This window comes from Nycticebus coucang, chromosome 4 (genome assembly GCF_027406575.1).
Source record: "Nycticebus coucang isolate mNycCou1 chromosome 4, mNycCou1.pri, whole genome shotgun sequence".
Classification (NCBI taxonomy): Eukaryota; Metazoa; Chordata; class Mammalia; order Primates; family Lorisidae; genus Nycticebus; species Nycticebus coucang.
In genome coordinates this window covers 69209449-69227702 of record NC_069783.1, presented here as the reverse complement: position 1 = coordinate 69227702, position 18254 = coordinate 69209449, and the positions used below count along the sequence as shown (strand labels likewise).

At 46.9% G+C, this 18254-nt stretch overlaps 1 protein-coding gene across 2 annotated transcripts in view; it reads left to right on the top strand.

The window, feature by feature from the left end:
- Positions 1-17787, top strand: part of TGFA (transforming growth factor alpha) — a 101655-nt gene extending 83868 nt beyond the window's left edge. For both annotated transcript variants that reach the window (XM_053589620.1, XM_053589619.1), the window contains exons 4-6: positions 9448-9597; positions 11960-12069; positions 14231-17787. In XM_053589620.1, coding sequence (XP_053445595.1) covers positions 9448-9597; positions 11960-12069; positions 14231-14238 — 268 coding nt within the window. In that variant the 3' untranslated portion in view covers positions 14239-17787. The remainder of the gene's footprint in view (positions 1-9447; positions 9598-11959; positions 12070-14230) is intronic.
- Positions 17788-18254: the final 467 nt, after the last annotated feature.

Below are 18254 nucleotides of genomic sequence, written 5' to 3'. Positions count from 1 at the left end.
TCAGAATCTGAAGGAGGGGGACTTGAGAGTGACATTAGTTAAGAGCCATGGAGATTGCCATGGTCAGCCAGCTTAGGGAAGAAAAGCATGGGAGGAAAGCTTCCCGAAGCAGGTGTTAGGTTTTGACTGTTAGGAGGGCAGAGAAGTTTCCCTGGCCTGGAGTGTCCACAAACCCGCTATTACAGGGCAGTGTGGCCACAACAGGGAGATAGAGAGGGGGCAAGTTGGAGGCCAGAGTTTGTTGGAAGTGGGCCTTCATTCTCTAGGCATGGGAGCCAGGCAAGTTTTAGAAAGATATTTTAAGACATTTAATCTGTCAATAGTGGAATACTAGCAGGTGGGCCTAGACTCAGCCTTGGCACCACTGACATTTGGTGCTGGGTGGCTTAGTTGTAGGGGCTGACCCATAGATTGAAGGACACTAGCCCTATCAGTATCTCTGGCCTCTACACATAGACACCAGTGGCACCACCACCCCTGGTCATAACAATCAAAAATGTCTCCTGGTGGGGCGCAATGGCTCACACCTGTAATCCTAGCACTCTGGGAGGCCAGGGTGGATGCATTGCTTGAGTTCATGAGTTTGAAACCAGCCTGAGCCAAAGCAAGACCCTGTCTCTACTAAAAATAGAAAAACTGAGGCAAGAGGATCACTTGAGCCCAAGAGCAATGAGCTATGACCCAATGGCACTCTACCCAGGGCAACAGCTTGAGACTGTCACTCAAAAAAAAAAAAGAAAAAGATTAAAAATGTCTCCAGACATCGTCAAATGTCCATACAGGGCAAATGTCCATACACCCCCAGTTAAGAACCACAGAAACATATGAAATTCCCATTTTTATAGGTCATAAGTGGTTGGAAATCAGCAATTTCAAATGGTCCAACCAGAAGCACCAGTAAATACTACTAAATGGTAATAAAAATTAGCATGTATTGAGGTTTTGCTCCTGGCCAGGCACTGTTTCAAACACGATTCATGGCACTTACTCATTTAATCCTCCTAATGACCCCACAAGGTAAGCACATATCGCACGCACAGCTCATGTGGCAGAGCTTGGATTCACACCCAGCCTCCCAGCTCCAGGAGCTGCCTTGGTCTGGGGCAGTGGGCGGGACTTCTCCCTGCTGCAGTGCAGCTGCATGAGCCTGGGCGGGGCCCTCAGGGTGCCTCAAAGAGCCTCACCTGGAGAGAAAGGGGAGAGGCAGGCTGGCCACCTTCCTCCCCCGATGTCCAGAGCTAGGAATGTCTCTCAGATGAAAAGCCTCCCCACCCTGTGAATACAAAGCATGACAGTGACAGATGCTATTATTATTCATGATTATCATTCTTATTAATAATTAATAATTAACACATTAGTGGCCCCTGGGGGACTGATGGCATTGTTTTCATTAGTGCCCTGGTCATTGCGGAAAAACACTGGCCCTGTAAGAAGTTTGGCTTCTCGACCCAGATAGTAGGAAGCCTCCCAGAGCAAGGGGCAGGAGACACTCTTCCCACCACAGCCCGGCACATAGGGCCTCACCCGCGCCAGGCTCGGAGTTGGGAGGATCCTCTTTAGAAAGACACGGCGAGTGTTTACCAAGTTCTGATCAAAAGTAGGTCAGAAACTCAAGTGCCCTCCCCACCAGATCAGGGACTAGTGTAGACTTTCAGAGAGCCGGCAGCCTGGAGCCTGGGCCATTGGACAAGTGAGCTTATCTGTGGCTGAAGCCCCACCCGCCTCACCTTCTAACAGCTGAGGTGGACGCTGCCCTCCTGTTGTCCTCAGTCTGGGTCCCAGACCTTGCTCTTGGTCCAAGGGAGATAATTATCCATTACGTTTACACATCGTTACATTTTGGTAAATGTCTTCCTCCCTACTTTGTAAATTATACATTTATAAATCTTACTATTAATAGCAGGCTCTCCATAAAAGCTTACTTTGTGCCAGGCATGGTACTCAGCACTCTGCATCCAGGAACTCAGGGCATCCTCGCGGCCCCCCTCTCAGTAGGGATTATCGCCCTTACTGTGTAATGAGAAAGGAGTTAAGCAACTTGCCCAGTGTCCCAGAACTAATCCTTCCAACCCCAAAGCCCATGCCCTCACCTACTTACTACCCAGAGGGCGCTGTGCCTCAGCCTGGCGAAATTCACCTCAAATCACTAAGCCCTTTGTTTCCAGGAAAGGTGCTGGCATCGTGCCCCTGCAGGTAAACCTTCCTCCAGAGAAAGGTGGGGGTCATTCCCAAGCTCAGTCCTCTGATTACAGACTCTTAAGATTTTCCTGTGGGCCGAGTATGGGATCTGCAGAGACAAGCAATAGGTGCTCCCAGCTGGAAAATGTGCGTCTGGGGGAGCCATAGCTGTGCAAGCAGTTACTGCTGAGGTACTGCCTCTTTACCTCAGTTTCCCCACTGAATCTTGGTGGCTCCAGGGTGGCATTCAGCCCGCAGGCGTGTCTTATGTGGCAGTAGGACATGACCCACCTTGTTCTGTTGTGGCTCTCATTTGTCCTCATGTTAGAAGGCAGGGCCCACGTCTCCATGCCGATGACCTGCCTCTCTGATCAAGCAGGGGAATGCAGCCCCTTGGCTGGGACTCGGATGTGCCCACTCTCCCAGCCCAGAGGACTTGCCCTCCTCAGTTCTCCATTCTCCACCTGTCTGCAACGTGCTCTGACACCAAAGCAGAATGTTGGTCCTCAACCACCTGTTGCCACAGCTGCTCACACCAGCCCACCTGGCTCACTTCAGCCGTCCATGTGAAGCTCACCCATGTTTGATCCCTACATAGGGTCCTGTGCAGACCCCTACAGCTCTGACAGGGCAGGGCAGTGGGGGCCGAGGGTGAAGCGCCGTCCCACCCTCCCCTATCCTGATGCCCATGAGTAAGCTCTGGGAAGACAGGATCACGCCTTCTACCTTTTTGTATCTTTAGTACCTAGAAGAATGTTCTGATTAATTCCCACTAGACCAGTGAGTCCGTGCGGAGAAAGCAGAACGTTCTGTCCCTGCTGTTGTGAACCGCCCCAGCTCAGGGAGCTGACACATACACATTCTGGTCAATAAAACTGACATTCCTTGAGGTAAGGACCCATGTGTCATGCCCTTATAAAGAAAACCCCCAGTGAGCCAAGAGTATAGTCTCAAAGATCTTTTTTTAAAACGTTGTCAGTCTTGAACTTTGTCTTCCATAAGAACAATAGTCTTTTAAGTTTCCAGAGAACCTAAAATGACATCTCACACTAAAAAGTGAGGGGGGAAAAAATAACAAAGGTAGTGAAAACTAGTCTTAAATATTTATGCTTCAGATGAACCCTAGATTGTATGTTACGGCTCCCTCTAATAAATCTTGGCTAGTATCTGACCACATCAGAAAACAAATGGGAAAAGAATTTCCAAAGACAGTCAAGCTATAGAAAGGCAAACACCACTTTTTCCCTGAGGCAGATTCTTCAAACTGTTGGTCCACAGCCTGCAGAAGCCTTCAAACAAAGGAAAACAGTTACAGGAAGCCAGCCAGGTGACAAGTTTTCAAGATTCTAGTGTAGGCAACCAGTTTGAAGTTTCCCACCTGTCCAAAATGCTCTCTGGTGACTGAACTCCCTGACAACTTTCCCACAGTGAAGTGTGAAAACACATTGCTGTCAGCCAAGGAAAACATTCCACATGGCTCTGGCCACAGGACATTCCAGTGCAATCCGAGCAGAGTTAAATACTCAGAGAGAGCTGACCACCCTCAGTGCATAAGCAGGCTGCCCATGGGACCAAGAGATCAGGAGGGGAGCAGTTTTCTTATTAGTAGCTAAGCTACTTTATGTAGATCAGCTGTCATCTCAACAATCAGCAGGTGTAGATCAGGGTTTACGACCGTATGACATCACTCCCTTCCACACCTAGAGAAAGTACATGTGGTCCTCTCTTCCTAGCCCCACCAGAGGCAGATAGTGAGGGTCACACACCAAACAGGAGGATGCGGCAGCAAAAGACATGGATTGTGGGGGAGACAGACCTAGGCAGGTCTCTCATGCAGGTGACTTAACCCTATAAGCCTCAATTTCTTTGTATACAAAATAGAGATACTTATACTTCATAGGATTGTAATCAGGACCCATTGACAATGACGCCTAGAGAGCAATTGCTCTTAAGACAAGAGCCACTAGAACATATGGGGCTATTTAAATGAATTGATTTTGTTAATTATTTAAAATTTAGTTTTTCAGCCTCACTAGCCACATTTTAAGCCCTCCGTGCCTCAAGGTGGCTAGCACTATATTTGACCGCCCAGCTTTAGACCCTTTCTATCATCATTATAGGAAGTTCTGTTAGCCAACACTGGAGAACATTCAGGCCCAGTTCCCAGCACAGCTTAAGAGCTTCGGTGTTTGCTGGTGCGGCTGCTGTCCGCGCCATCATTGTGGCTGAGGGACGTTATCCTGCTGAAAGAAGTATAAAAGTAGTACAGACCATGGAACCCATAGCTGTCCCATGACACCGTTGGATTAGAGCAGCAAAGGAAGCCCTTACTCTGCCCACTCCTTCCTGTGCACCCAGAGCAGAGTGGTCAGCCACAAAGTTTGCTCCTAAGAAAAGCACCAAGCAACATCCAGACTTAATCAGTAACAAAAATGAGAAGGCCTCAACGTGTCCACCTGTCTGGAGCACCTGACTTTTATCTCCAGCCTGGATGGATCCTTTTACTTCATCTCTCCTGTACTATACTCACCTGGGTGCCCAGAGCAATTGAATGAGCATTTGCAGGGTGTGGCCTTGGCTCTGGCATTTTCTGAAGCTTCCAGGTGATTCTAACCTGCAGCCAGGTGGGAACCAGTGCCCACCTGAGGTACAACAGAGGATAACAGCTGAATTGAGAGTGACTCACTGGCAGCCAGGTGAGGTGACTCTTCCCACTCCTTCTGCAGCTCGTGCCTAAAATAATCAGCATAATTAAGTTTAACATTAGTAGAAGCTTGGAAAATTAAAAAAAAAAAGTCACTAAACCTTTTTCTTTTTCCTCCCTCACAAAGAACAACTGAGAAGCAGCCCCATTTATTATAAACCATTAGGAAGAGAAAGGACCTCTCTCCATCCCAATGCTGGGAAATCTGTTGTGGCCTCAGCTTTGGCTCCCCAGTGGAGTTAAGGCTGCAGGTTCCCCACCCCTGACTGGGAGCTCTAAAAATACCTATGCTCAGGACTTGTTCTCAAATATTCTGAATTAGTTGGTCTAGGGCAGTGTTTTTCAGCCTCTTTTATCTCACGGCACACTTGAACCTATAGTTAAACTTCTACATCACACTTATGTTGATCAAAAAAAAAGTGAAAAAAAGAGAAAGAACATACTTACTGTGCTTTGAACTTCCTTTGAAAACAATTTAATTAATGATCTTTAAAAATTTTTTATAGCATACCTAAGATCCTCTCTCATGGCACACCAGTTGAAAATCACTGGGCTAGGCTATGGCCTGAATATCAGGATTTTTGAAAGTTTCCCGGGCAGTTCCAGGGCAGCCAAGGTTGAGAACTGTTGGTTTCACTGTTAAAACCTTCCTGTTGTCCTTAACTCTGGTTTTATCAGAATTGGTCCTTTCTTTAAAATACCCAGGCCCCACTCCCAGGGAGATTTTGATCTGGGAGAGCTCAGCTACAGTTGAGGCTGCTTGGGGCTAAGGTGTGCTGTTCAGGAGCTCACTTAGGCCGTGACCTGGAGTCTTCCACGTCTTCCCACATTGGGGACCCTTCACCAGAAGCATGGTGGATCCCCTAACGCAGTGGGACTGGGATTTGAGTATTTGCAGCTGTGACACTAGGGCGATGGAGAGGCATTCTTGTTGGCATGGTCACTTTTCCATAAGGTGCTGGGGAACTTTGCCAGAGCCATTGTGAGGACTGGTGGTGTAGGGCCAGCATGCATGAATGGCAAATACTCCTCTGGTAGAAAAAAACCGTGGAAAGTCAGCAAAGTGTGACCCTGCTCTGGGGGTATTATCTCCCTGAGTGAGTTAAAATGGCACTGTCTGGGGTTACCTTTGCTCCTTGCCACGTAGATAGCTGGGAAACCATCTGTGGGACAGTCAGCCCATCTCTCTTTTGTCTCATCCAGTTTGTATTTGTCATTGAATCACTAGGTTAGGTTGTCTTAAAAACCAGTTTTCATTAACCCAGAAAGGTAGCTTTCAGGGAAAGGTTGTTGGTTTCTAAGCCTCTAGAAACTTTTGTTTCCTTATCTGTAAAAGAGGTATATAACAGCCCCAACTTCACATGTCAGGTGTGATTACTGGGATTAAAAGAGAGTTTATCTAGTGCCTGCTATAATACATTATATGTGTATATTATAATTAGCATTTGGCTGCCACTATGTTATTTAAATGGGATTTCTTGGAGTCCCCAATATTGATTTGTTAATTCGTAAAGTTTTCAGAACCAAGTAGTGGGTGAGGTATTAGAATCCTTCTCTCCCAGGGCTTGCTGGTTAGAGTAGGAACATTACAAGCTATGTGAAATTGTCATGGGTGCTGACCTTCCTAGACCCTGGGCCTTTCTCAGAAGATCTCTGCAAATCCTCCTTCCTCCAGGAGGAAGCAGCCTGGAAACTTCTACAGAGAATTCCTGTTGGCTTGACTGTAGCTCCTGGCTAGAAACCTGACGATCCACTTCACAGTCCAGGCACCCAACCCCAGTGTTCAGTATTCAGACCAGAGGTTTTTGCAGAGCTCAGCCTTGCCCTGCAGGAGCAAGGAGGCTGGTCCAAGGGAGGCTGGTCAGAGAAGGGCCAGCAGATTATAGGGCATAATCCAGGGGTGTTATAAGAAGGAGAAGCAGTTTAGGGAGATTCATTGAATGACCTATGGAAAAATGGAGGGGTGACAAAAGTGAATGAACAGGTGTGTAAATTACATCTTTTTGGAGGATAGTGGCCCTTGAAATGGAGTCTGATTAGAAGAGAGAGGAATAATATTCCAGGTGGAGTAGACAGCAAGAGTTGAGATGGGTGAGTGGAGGGTTAGTCATTCATTCTGCAGGTGTGTCCCTGGGTGCCAGGTACTTTGCTAAGGGCAACATATTAACACTGGGCTAGTAGCAGGGGTGACAACTTGGCCGGCTAGAACATAGATGGTAGGAGACGAAATGGAAGGATTAGGGTCCTACACGGAGAGAGTATAAAATACCACATAGAGGAAGCCCACAACTTGGGTGGTGCCTCTGGAGGGCACTGGGAAGAGGAGCTGTCTGGGTGCCTCTGGAGGGCACTGGGAAGAGCAGCTGTCTGGGTGCAGGGGGAGGACTTGAGGATGGGGTAGAGGAGGGGCCTTCTGCAGACTGCACTGCGTAAGCATCTAGTCTGGTCCCCTGTCGGCTTCCCCCTCTGGGAGAGGGTCAGTGCCTATAGGCTGAGGTGTTTCTCAGCTTTTGCCTTAATGCAATTTTGTTATTAAAATCAAACCAAACAAGAACTAAAAACAAAAGCCTGCCCCATCCCATAGCCCCTTAGCTGTGAGAGTTGGTGTCCTTATCCAGAGTTCTATGATCCTTATCTAAGAAAAGTTTTCTTACTAGAGATCTGCCTCACTTTCTTCCTCCTCCGTCCAGGGCCTGCTCTCTTCCCCACTCCCACCCCCACCAGGTCTGTAGAGAAGTCTGCATGGCAATTTTTATCCTATCAGCCCTCTTCACTTCCTTACTTACCAAAGACTGCAAGCTCTTTGCACCTTGCTAAACCTAAAGCTCTCAAATCACTTTTACCCTTTCAAGATTAGAAGCTAAACCAAAAGCCAGATTGGATAAAAAGAGCTTACTCTGTGGCCTTCTCACTCCCTGTGTGGTATGCAGGGGGCGCAGCCAGTAAGTGAGAGAGACCCCAGACTGCAGGGGCAGCAGACCTGAGTACGAATTCATTACCAGTCCCTAGCAGGCTGTATGCAGGCAAATAAATGGCTTGACTTTTAAATATAAAATAACCTCTAACAGAAGATTAAGTGCCTGAATTCAAACTAAAAAATGCCTTTACGTAAGGTATATGACAATTGTGCTTTGAGATAGGGAGAGTGAATGATTTTTCCATCAAGCATCACGAAAGATGGCTTGTCTACCAGGCATCCCAGACTGCAGCCTTGAGCAGCAATTTTTTCAACATCTCATTTGCCATAAATCTTAAACCCATACAATATCTATTCCGTTCACATTAAAATGTTTAAATTTTTGTTAACATTGGGCAAAATCTGTGCTCTAGGAAAATATACCACGTGTATCCTGCGGTTCCAAGACCCCTCTGACTTCCCAGGTCCGGCAGCCCAGGAGCACAGAATTCGGGGAGTCAGAAATGCAGTTCTTCTGGAGCCAGCCCTGCCAGCCCCCAGGGTAGCAGGCACACCAGGACCTTCATCCCCTTTCAGTTTTCCTTCTCTTCAAAGGCCTTTTGCCATCAGTGCCATGTTTGAAGGTTTGGGGAGGGAGAGTGGTGAGAGGGAACAAAACAAAATTTTAAATCCAGCACATGACAAAGGGCTGCCCCTCAGGGACATCCCCTATGGGAAGGCCACCCACCTGTAACAGAGGTGGTGATCAGACATTTTTATTGACAATAAGAATGTTACCCCATACCAAACAGACCAGTGTCCAAGCTAAGTATTTTCTATGAGAATCATTTGCTTAGAAGGTGGAGGAGCCTGCAAAAGAAAATGACCAGCACTTCCTTCTGGCCAAGGTACGTCCTTAAGTACCTTCAAGTGAGAGTCACTTGCGTGTAGCCACAGGCTGTTACTGAGACTGATGCTGAAGGACCTCTGAGCAGTAGCGGCGCAGGAATACTGTCACCTGGTTTTGGTATACATTCAAGCATGACCTCACTCGTGCCTTTACAAGGTCTGGAGTGGAGGTAGGCGGGTGCTGTTAGATGCGAGCAGACCAGGGTTCACAGAAGTCACCTGCAGTGACTTCTCCAGCCCAATAGTGACCAGGTGGCGGTGCTGGGGCCTCCTACCCATCTACTTCCAGATGTTTCCCACAGACCAGGCAGAACTAATTATGATAAAAAAGCAAAACCACAACCTGTGTCTCCAGCTGAGTTAGCATGTTTTCTTTCTCTTATCATCAGAAATTATGAAAATACATATTTGGTTTAAAAACCTGGATTTTTATGAACTACCAAAATAAAGTTCATGTCCTAAATGCATTTGCTGCCTTTATGCCCCCACAGTAGCAATAATCATGGAGCATCTCGGCAGTGGCCGCCCTCACCCAGATGATGAAGGTGATTAGTTTGTCCTCCTTCTCCAAGCCAGTGGTGGCTGTGGCAGGGAAGTTAGAAATATTCTTCTGACACTTTTGCCTAGAATAGCAAAGGATAGTGGGGTCCCTTTGGGATTTTCCTGCAGGCTCTACGTCCCTCCAGCCCAGCCCTCCCTGGGGACCTGGGGAATGAGACCTTCTGTCAAGAGAGTGCACTGATGTTCCTTTTCTCCCCAGTTGCCATTCTGGGTACGTGGGTGCACGTTGTGAGCACGCAGATCTCCTGGCTGTGGTCGCCGCCAGCCAGAAGAAGCAAGCCATCACCGCCTTGGTGGTGGTCTCCATCGTGGCCCTGGCTGTCCTCATCATCTCATGTGTGCTGATACAGTGAGTATTTGCTGTCCCCAAGGTCAGGTCCCTTTGTCTACCTGTCTACCCTACCAGAGCCATCCGTAGCATATCCAGAAAATAGAGCCACCTCAGCACAGCTTATTGCTGCGATGTCTGAGCAGTGTCAGCAAGGCTAAGAGGCACTTTGATGACTCTTGGCATGACATAAAGCCAAGCTGTGTAAAGGCCTCTTATACCTTGGGCAGGTCCCCGGTGTTGGGTCTGCGCACTGCTGAGGGCCTGCACAGTGCAAGGCATGCTCTTTCTCTCCATTGCTGGGTGGAGCCTTCTGAAGAGTGATGAAACACGCAGGCACACAGGAGAGAACTAGGAGCAGCTCCGGCCTCCTTTGAGCAGTAGCAGAAGAGCTTCCTCTCTGCAGAAGGCACTTTCCAAATCCTATGAGCCTTGAGAAGGGCCACTATTGCTATTGTTACAACTAATGGCCAGAACTCTGAAAGCTCATGCCCTCTCTCCACTTCTCTGCCCCTCCTCATCCTCAAAAACTCAGTTCCTATGTTACATCTTCCAGGAAGACTGAGAGCATCCCTTTTCAGATGTGTCCCAGCCCCATTAGCTTTCCCACATCTCCTGTGTAGACACTCTGCAGGGGCAGAAACTCTGGGAGGGCTATGCCGCAGTCCCAGCCTGTGGCACTATGCCAGATTTACTCCCTGGAAATACCTGAAGTCTAAGTCACACAGCAGGCTCTCAGAAGATTTATGTCTAACTGGATATGCACAAGGAATCACAGAACACTTAAAGGCTGCCACTCTGTTCAGAGTAGATTCATCTATGATGGAGAGCGCAGATGGGTCCCTCTGGCAAGGCGTGGAGTAAGCAGCTATGTGTTGATGGGAGAAGCCAGATTTAAACCCTCTGAAGATGCCTAGGATTTGGACAGATAAACAAGAAACTGTCTTGTTGCTTTGTTGCTACTGGACCATATGAATGAAGCATATGCCCCCGGTTCTTGTAATAAATGGGGTGTCCCTGAGAGCCCCCGCTGGTTGACAGTAGCCATAGCCTGCTCACAGCCTGCTCCTGGACAAGCAGTAAGTGCTGAGGGATGAAGTCTGAAGTGGGTTCCACCCACCTTCCCACCCAGGCAGTATCTATTCCACTCCCAGCAGTCCGGGGAAGGCATGTTTGCAGGGAGAAGACAGCCTGGCTCAGGCTGGGACACAGCTAGGGCTCTGCTGCTCAGAAGGACCTTCCCTAAAGGAGCAGGAACAGGCCACAGGGCTGCCAGCTCACTTCTCATGGCCAACTAGCTGTGTGTGCTTGCCTGTCCTTTTATAGTCTGTTTCTGTCGCCAGGAGTGTCCCAGAGATTTAAGAACAAGACTGAGAGCCCACATGGGCCTCCTGAGAAAGACCTAAAAGCTAATTTTCCAGACTTTCTGGAGATAGGAATGATCTAGACTCCTAGAGAGCATCTCTCCTTCCCAGGGAGTCAGCCAGTCCCACCTCTGCTGTCTCTTCCCAGCCTGTCCCTGACAGAAACCAAGTTCAGAATCCATGAGCCAGAGGCTCAGCCCTCACCCCTATCAGGCTGCTGGTCTTCTAGACATGGAGCTCTCTAGAGTTGCAGAGTTACAGTTGGGACCAGCTTATCTAGAGGCCTGATCCCACTGGGATCCTCCTGCCTGGAAAGTCACTGGGGCAAGGCTAGCTGACTGCAGGAAAGTAGTCATTAAAGGGTCTGAAATCAGTGGGAGGTTTTGTTTTCATGCTAATCCTGAAAACTGTCCATTCCTGCCCACAGAGTGGGGCAGGAGCCTTCATAACCCTGATGCTTCAGGACTCTGGGCTATACAGATGTACAGAGAGGTTGCATGTCTCAAACTAGAGAATTTTAGTCCTTGAAGAAAGATTCTTTTAGATCTGTGATTCACTCATTTTTTCCATGGGTCAGTTCAGCCCATTCAAGTTCCCTGCTTTGCTGCTGTCGAGAGCTGATAAATAATCTCTTCCTAACCCCTCACCACTCTGCCAGCTGAGGTGGCTGCTTTGTCTGAGTAAATATGAGCCATTACTACATATGTGGAGTTACCAAACTATGGGGAAAGCAGTGGGGTGGGTAGCCAGTCCCCTCCGACAGCCGGGAGAAGCTGGACCAGGATGGCTTGTAGAAATGAAGCTGGTACTGTGGAGTACTTGTTGTTGTCCAGCATCTGTCCCAAAGGACCACTGCCCTGCAAGGCCATCAGTCCCCTCAGCACTTGTTCCTCTGGAGGCCCCCCCAGGGGAGGGCTATTTCAGAGCCCAGAGCTGCCCAGCAGGCTCCTTGGGCAGATGCTGCGCCAGCCAGGCCCTCCTGCCAGGCTCCTTCCAGACGGTGCCTTCTGTCTCCACAGCTGCTGCCAGGTCCGAAAACACTGTGAGTGGTGCCGGGCCCTCGTCTGCCGGCACGAGAAGCCCAGCGCCCTCCTGAAGGGAAGGACCGCTTGCTGCCACTCAGAAACAGGTAAGGGGACATCTCTCCCTTGAGAGACACTATTGGGTATAGAAAACAATCACCTTCCCGAGTTGGGGGAGACGTTCCTGGGGGTTAAAGCAGAAAGAGGCTGTTTTATTCTACCAAGTTGGGTTTAATTTATTCTAAGGTGTGCTTTACTTGGAGGGAAGCCCTTTTATCCTGGCTGTGGTTGTGTGACCTTTGACAAATTACTTAGCCTCTCAGAGCCTCAATTTTCTTATTCTTTTTTTTTTTTTGAGACAGAGCCTCACTTTGTTGCCCTCGGTAGAGTGCTGTGGCATCATAGCTCACAACAACCTCAGACTTGGGCTCAAGCAATCCTCTTGCCTCATCTCCCAGGATGGGTTTTCTTATTCTTAGTGCTCCAGGGGCACAATTGGTTAGCGTGTGGTAGTAACAGGGTTTTCTTATTCTTAAAAAGATTTCAAATTGAATGAGTATTGATATGAAATATTAATACCTTGTATAATGTCTCAGGAATCAACAGGTGTCCAACTCTCTCTTGAAAGTCACTTCTCCTTTCTGAGGAGTAATATGAGGGATTTGAGAGAAGATCTCTAAGGACCCTTCAGACTCTTAGATCCTGTGATCTTCATTAAGTTTACCATTGTTCATGAGTATTTTTACCAACATCCGTGAAGTAGACTTGTGCCTCAAGAGCCTTCATCTTGCTCTGGGCTCATAGAATTGATCAAATAGCTCCTTTATCCACATAAGCCAGAAGGGTCTCACTCACATCAACACGCTCTTCTGAGATGCTATTTGACCAAGAGAGCCCATCATAACTTAAAGTTCCTCTCGAGGTCATAGTGGATCAAGAGATAGTTACCAAAGGCCAATTCACCCTGGAGGTGTCCTTCCCTAGTAAAGATTATATTCCAGAAGCTCCAGCATGTGTGGAAAGATCATGGAGGCAAGCAACTGGGAAGCTGGACACTCATGTGGCCACTAAATCTCATGGTGATCTGAGCCAGAGGGAGTTGAAGGCCCAAGAGCACCATTTGTTTGTTCTTCACTCCAGTGACCAGAGTATTCATCCACAGTAAATGAGCACTCAGTAACTGCACAAGAGCACTGCTTTAGATTAAGGAGGCCCACAGCTCTTAAGGAGCGAATTCATTCATTTTTACAGTGGCCTTAATAGGATGGTGATTCATGAGTGATGTGGGTAAATTGAGTCTGCTGAAAACTTGTTTGGGTCCTACCATGTATCAGTGGGGGAGCTAAAGTGAGAATCTGGGTCTCTGAGGACCCCACTCACATCTCCCTTCCACTGTTTTGGGCTAATCCACTGAGCTAATAAAGGTAAATACTTTTTTAAGCACCAATAGAAGAATGTCTAAATCTTTTAAGAAAACTTGTAGTCTGAACCTAAGCAGAGGCATTTGGTGTAGAAAAAGCTTCTTGTTAATGTTGCTTCTTCTCATTTGAGAAGAAGTAGCTCTGAGCCTTAAGATGGGTCTGGCCTCTCAGTGGTGGCCACCTGGGCTGAAGTCCTTCTCCCTGAGGTGAAGCACACCTCCATGACGTCATAGAGCACCAGCTAGGCCTGTGGGGTGGAAGGGACAGGTGAACTGGGGCCGCTCACACATGAGCCCTGCTGGAGCACACCAGCAGTGATTCACTTCTGGGCCAGGGTAACCCCATCCCCAGAGGAACAACAAAAGGGACCGGGGCTAGGGTAGGACGATGCCAGGCTGGGAGCTGAGGACTGTGTCCATGCCGCCTCACCACAAAAGCCACAGAGAATATGCCCAGGGCCCACTCATTGAAAAATAAATGGGTCCATTTTTATATGGCCTTAGGGAGGCTGAACCGGTTCATGAGCTGCCCATCACGCCACCCGTTACCAGGGAACACAGGCTAGGTTGAATTGAGGCCCTTAACAGGGTGCATGTCCCCACCCACTGCCTTCTATAACTGGTTCACTTTCAGTCCACCTTTCTGGCTTTCTTTGGCACTGAAAGCACAGTGTCACAAGTTGTGGTCCCTGAGGTTAAACCAGCAGAAGTTGGACTCAGGCCTAACTTGCCCAAGAGAACCTGGTGACATTGGCTGATGCCATCTCCAAGTCTCTATCCCAAACTTGGTTTCCTAACATGGCTGAGGTCTGGCCCACAGTGCTTAACCTGTTTTTCCTTCCTGCCAGTGGTTTGAAGAGCCCAGAGGAAGAGTTCGGCCGGGGGGACTATGTGGCAGCCCTGTGAAGAAAGAACTTCTTCAGGACAGGACTGCCAGAGGTGCCTGGATGTGCTGGCAGACCTTTCCTCCTTTGCCTGTGATCACTCATGCAGCCTTTTTGTCTTCTGTGGGTCTTCAAAACTCTGTCTGCTTGGGGTTATTTGGTGCGACCTAGAGAAGAAATCAGTGGGCCACAATTTAAAGACTAGTAAAAAAAAGACCTGCAAAGAGGTGGACTTCTGTTTCTCTAGACGAGGTGTGTACATCAGTCAGTGTCTGAGTCCAGGTGTGTGCAATTGTCTTTGCCAGGCATGGATTCCGGGCTATATTTCTTTTTCTTGGGGCACCTCCCCACAACAGAATCCTGCCCAACATGGGAGATTTCTGTAGTTACAGTTTTCTCTCACCCGCTTATTGGTGAAGAAAGTAGAGAAGGGAAAACTACTTATTGTTACATGAACTTTAAAAGGAGCCATGTCCTCTGGCAGCAAGACCATCAGCCAACCCAACATCTTCCATGGACACATGATGTTGAAGACCATCCCATGCTGTCACCACCCTCAGAGATAATTTCTTATTTATTAGACTGATAATGGTTTTATTTTTAATCTCTTAAGTCGATGTAAAAAGCATAAAACCCTCACACTTCTACATTAATGATGTATGTGTTGCTGTATTGATTACCAACTCTGGCCTCTTTGACACAGATCAGGCTTGGGGAAAGCCTTCCGGGGGGGGGGTGTGGAGATGGATGAGTTGCTCATAGGAACAAAGATTGGGGTTCAGCGGTCATGCCATTTGAGACACAAAGTAGGTAAATTCCCTGATACATTCTGGTAGAAAAGTTAGCAAAAGCAATAGCAGGGATCTGCCCCCTCTGTTTGCAGGAGAGAAGAAAGGAATGAATGCCTGTGTGTGTCTGCACAGTATAAACACGATTCATGCTATCCTGCTCAGTGGTTAAATGGATTCCATGGATTCACTTCCTCGTGAGCCCCCTAAGAGGATATTTAGAAATAGGGCATTAGCAGGGAGCCGTGGGCATTTCAGGCCAAGGCCATTAAAGAAGGATCAGTCACTCATTTTCCATTTTGTTGCTTGGTTGGCTTCTTGCTTTATTTTTAAAAGGAGAAATGTAACTTTCCTATTTATTTTCAAACATTAAATATTCCAGTGATTTTTTTCTTTTCCATTCATGATGCTCGTTTTATTAACAAAAACTCATTTGACAAGCCATCTCCACCATGTTGGTCTTGCTTTCCCCTCCAGAGAAAAAACTGTTCTCCTGAGCATCTGGGTCTGGTCTGACCCCTTGGGGCTGTGGGAAGCAGTGGATTATGTCAAATAAAATGGGGAGTGCGTCTTTAGGGGTTTTCATTAAAACTTGGAAACAGAATAACAATGAAATAATGTATAAACTCTTTGTGTGAGGAAACTCTTTATTCACTAATACTTGAAAAGTGAAAGCTTTCCTTCTGTTAACCCTACTAGCTTATCACATCGTGAAAAAGGCATTTAAAATATATCAAGTTGGCTTAAAATTTCTCTCAGAAAATTTTGTCCTCTGCCTAATCTTCCCTGGTCTGGAAGAACCATTTTCATGCATTTTCTCTTTATTTTTTATAACTGAGACAAGGATATGACCCGTGTCTGACTTAATGATGAGTCTGACTTAATGATGCCACCTGCAACACTACGTGCAGAAATCAGATCTGTTCAGAGCTGGCTCTCTAGCAATGTCAGTTATAAGCCCCAGGTTTATTATTAAACAAAATAGGTGTGAGTTTCCATTCCTTGTGCTAGTCTTATAGCAATAGATAATGTGGACTAAAGCTTGACTGGAGCGTCCTGCTCACAGACCAGTCGGTTGACACTGGTTCTTAGACCCCATCAGCAATTGGCTTTCAAGAGACTTTGCAGGAGGTATGAGAAGATGAGGACGGGAAGAACTTCGGAGAACTTCCAGTTCTTGGATCTAGCAAGTTGCCACTGCTGGTGCCCTTCCCCGTGCCTGTACACCCATGCAGCCAATGGGCTCAAACACATGCCTCCCTAGAAGTGCCTTCCAGATCAGTCCTTTATAAACAGCAGGTCTGAAAAGGGTTGAAAGCAGTGGTGGGTCCAGGCAGGCCTGGTTGGACCATTGTCCACACCCCAGGGTAGGATAGCCTTGCTCTCTGGTGATTTCTTCCTCAAAAATCACATGAGTGGCAGACATTGGCTTCCTCTGCCATCTCAGGGCAGTGGTCATTGTTTGGCTAACTGTAAAATATGTTCCCTTTTCAGGTTAAAAATGCATCTTCTAATACACCTCTGCATATTTCCTGTGTTTCCTTGCCCTTTTTAAAGATGTGTTCATTACAATTAGAGAATCTTTCCAGAGGCTTGACCTGTAAGCAGCCACATCCCTGGCAATAGGGAACATAGCTGTTTCCAACAGCTCTGCAGACGATGCAAAGCCCCCATTTAAAAAAATTAATTTTTTAAAAGGTTTCCAAATCTTTTGTGGAGCCTGGGTTCTCCTGCTACTCCACAGGCTCCAACTTCTTAAAGCATATTGGCCAGAAACATTTTCTTCTACATGGAAAGACAGATAACAGCTAACTTTGATATAGGAGACAGGGCTCAGCTGGACACATGTGGAATGGAGCAGGGGATTAAGTTTGCCATTGTTTCCCAGCAGAAACAATGGGCAGAATAGCTCTAGAGTCCTTTTACCTGAGAAAGGAGATGAAGGTGGGATTGACACCACACACCCACATTGGAGAGGGTAGAGAATTTGTGGATCTGAGGCTTCTTGAGGATTGTGCTTTGCCAGGATAGAAAACCACCTGATTATCTTCAGACCGGGTGTTTCAGGGCACATTGGGCACCAGTTGTTTTTTCATGCAACTTGGCAGAGAGGGACCAAGGAGATAACTCTGCTCAGTTAGATAACACTGCTCAGGAGAAACCCCTCCCCCCCAGTCCCTTAGTAGGCTCTTGACTTTGATCTCTCCCAACCTGCCCAGCTCAGGAGGGTGGAATGGTTCAAAAGCCTAGGACCAAGTGGACATCACACAAATAAGACAAATGCATGTTTTTAATGTCCTAAAATAAGACCTTTTCTTTCTAGCCATTGATTTTTCAGGCTTCTGAAAGATCTAGTGGTACACACACACACACACGCAGAGGGCTGAAAAGCAACTCCTCTTCCTAACTTAATAACTTACTGAAATGTTCAACTTTTTATTATCTTTATTGTAACAAACCTGATGCTTTTTTTAGAACTCATTACTCTGACTTCTGTATATGTTGCACTGAAAAAGTTAATATTTAATGTTTTAATTTATTTTGTTTGGTAAGTTAATTTTGATTTCTGTAATATGTTAATGTGATTAGCGATTCTTTTCCTTATATCTGAATCATATTTAAAGAGTAGTGAGCAATGTAAGATGCAGTTGTTTTCAGTAATGTGCATTTTGTTATTCAATTGTACTGTACCTTGTTTGGAAGGATGAAGGAATGAAGTCTTTTTTTCCTAAATCAAGAGTGGAGTTTTTCTTTAATGAAATTGGGTTAAAGAATTGCTGAAGCAAGTGAAAAGTTTTCTCTTCAAATATGAATGATGAGGAAAGACTGAATGATCATTTGCAAAATGTGAAAATCCTAAAACTAGTCATAGTTGATCCCTGTCTGCTTGAAGAAATCAAGTTCTTTGAAATTCTTCCCAGCACGTAAGTATTTAATCTGCTGTGTATCCAACAATGCTAACCAATGTGGAGGAAAATATATAACCTTCAATCCCTGCCCTAAAGGAATTGAGATCTGGCTGGGAAGACAAACTGATATGCAGAGAATAACTCTGGACTATTCCTAGACAAACTACAAGTAACCATGGAATTATAAGGTAGCCGGTATATGTTAACAGCTGTCGTTTGCAGAGTATGGTCCCAGACCTGCAGCTGCAGTATCACCTGGGGACTTGTTAGGAATGCAAATGTTTAGGCCCC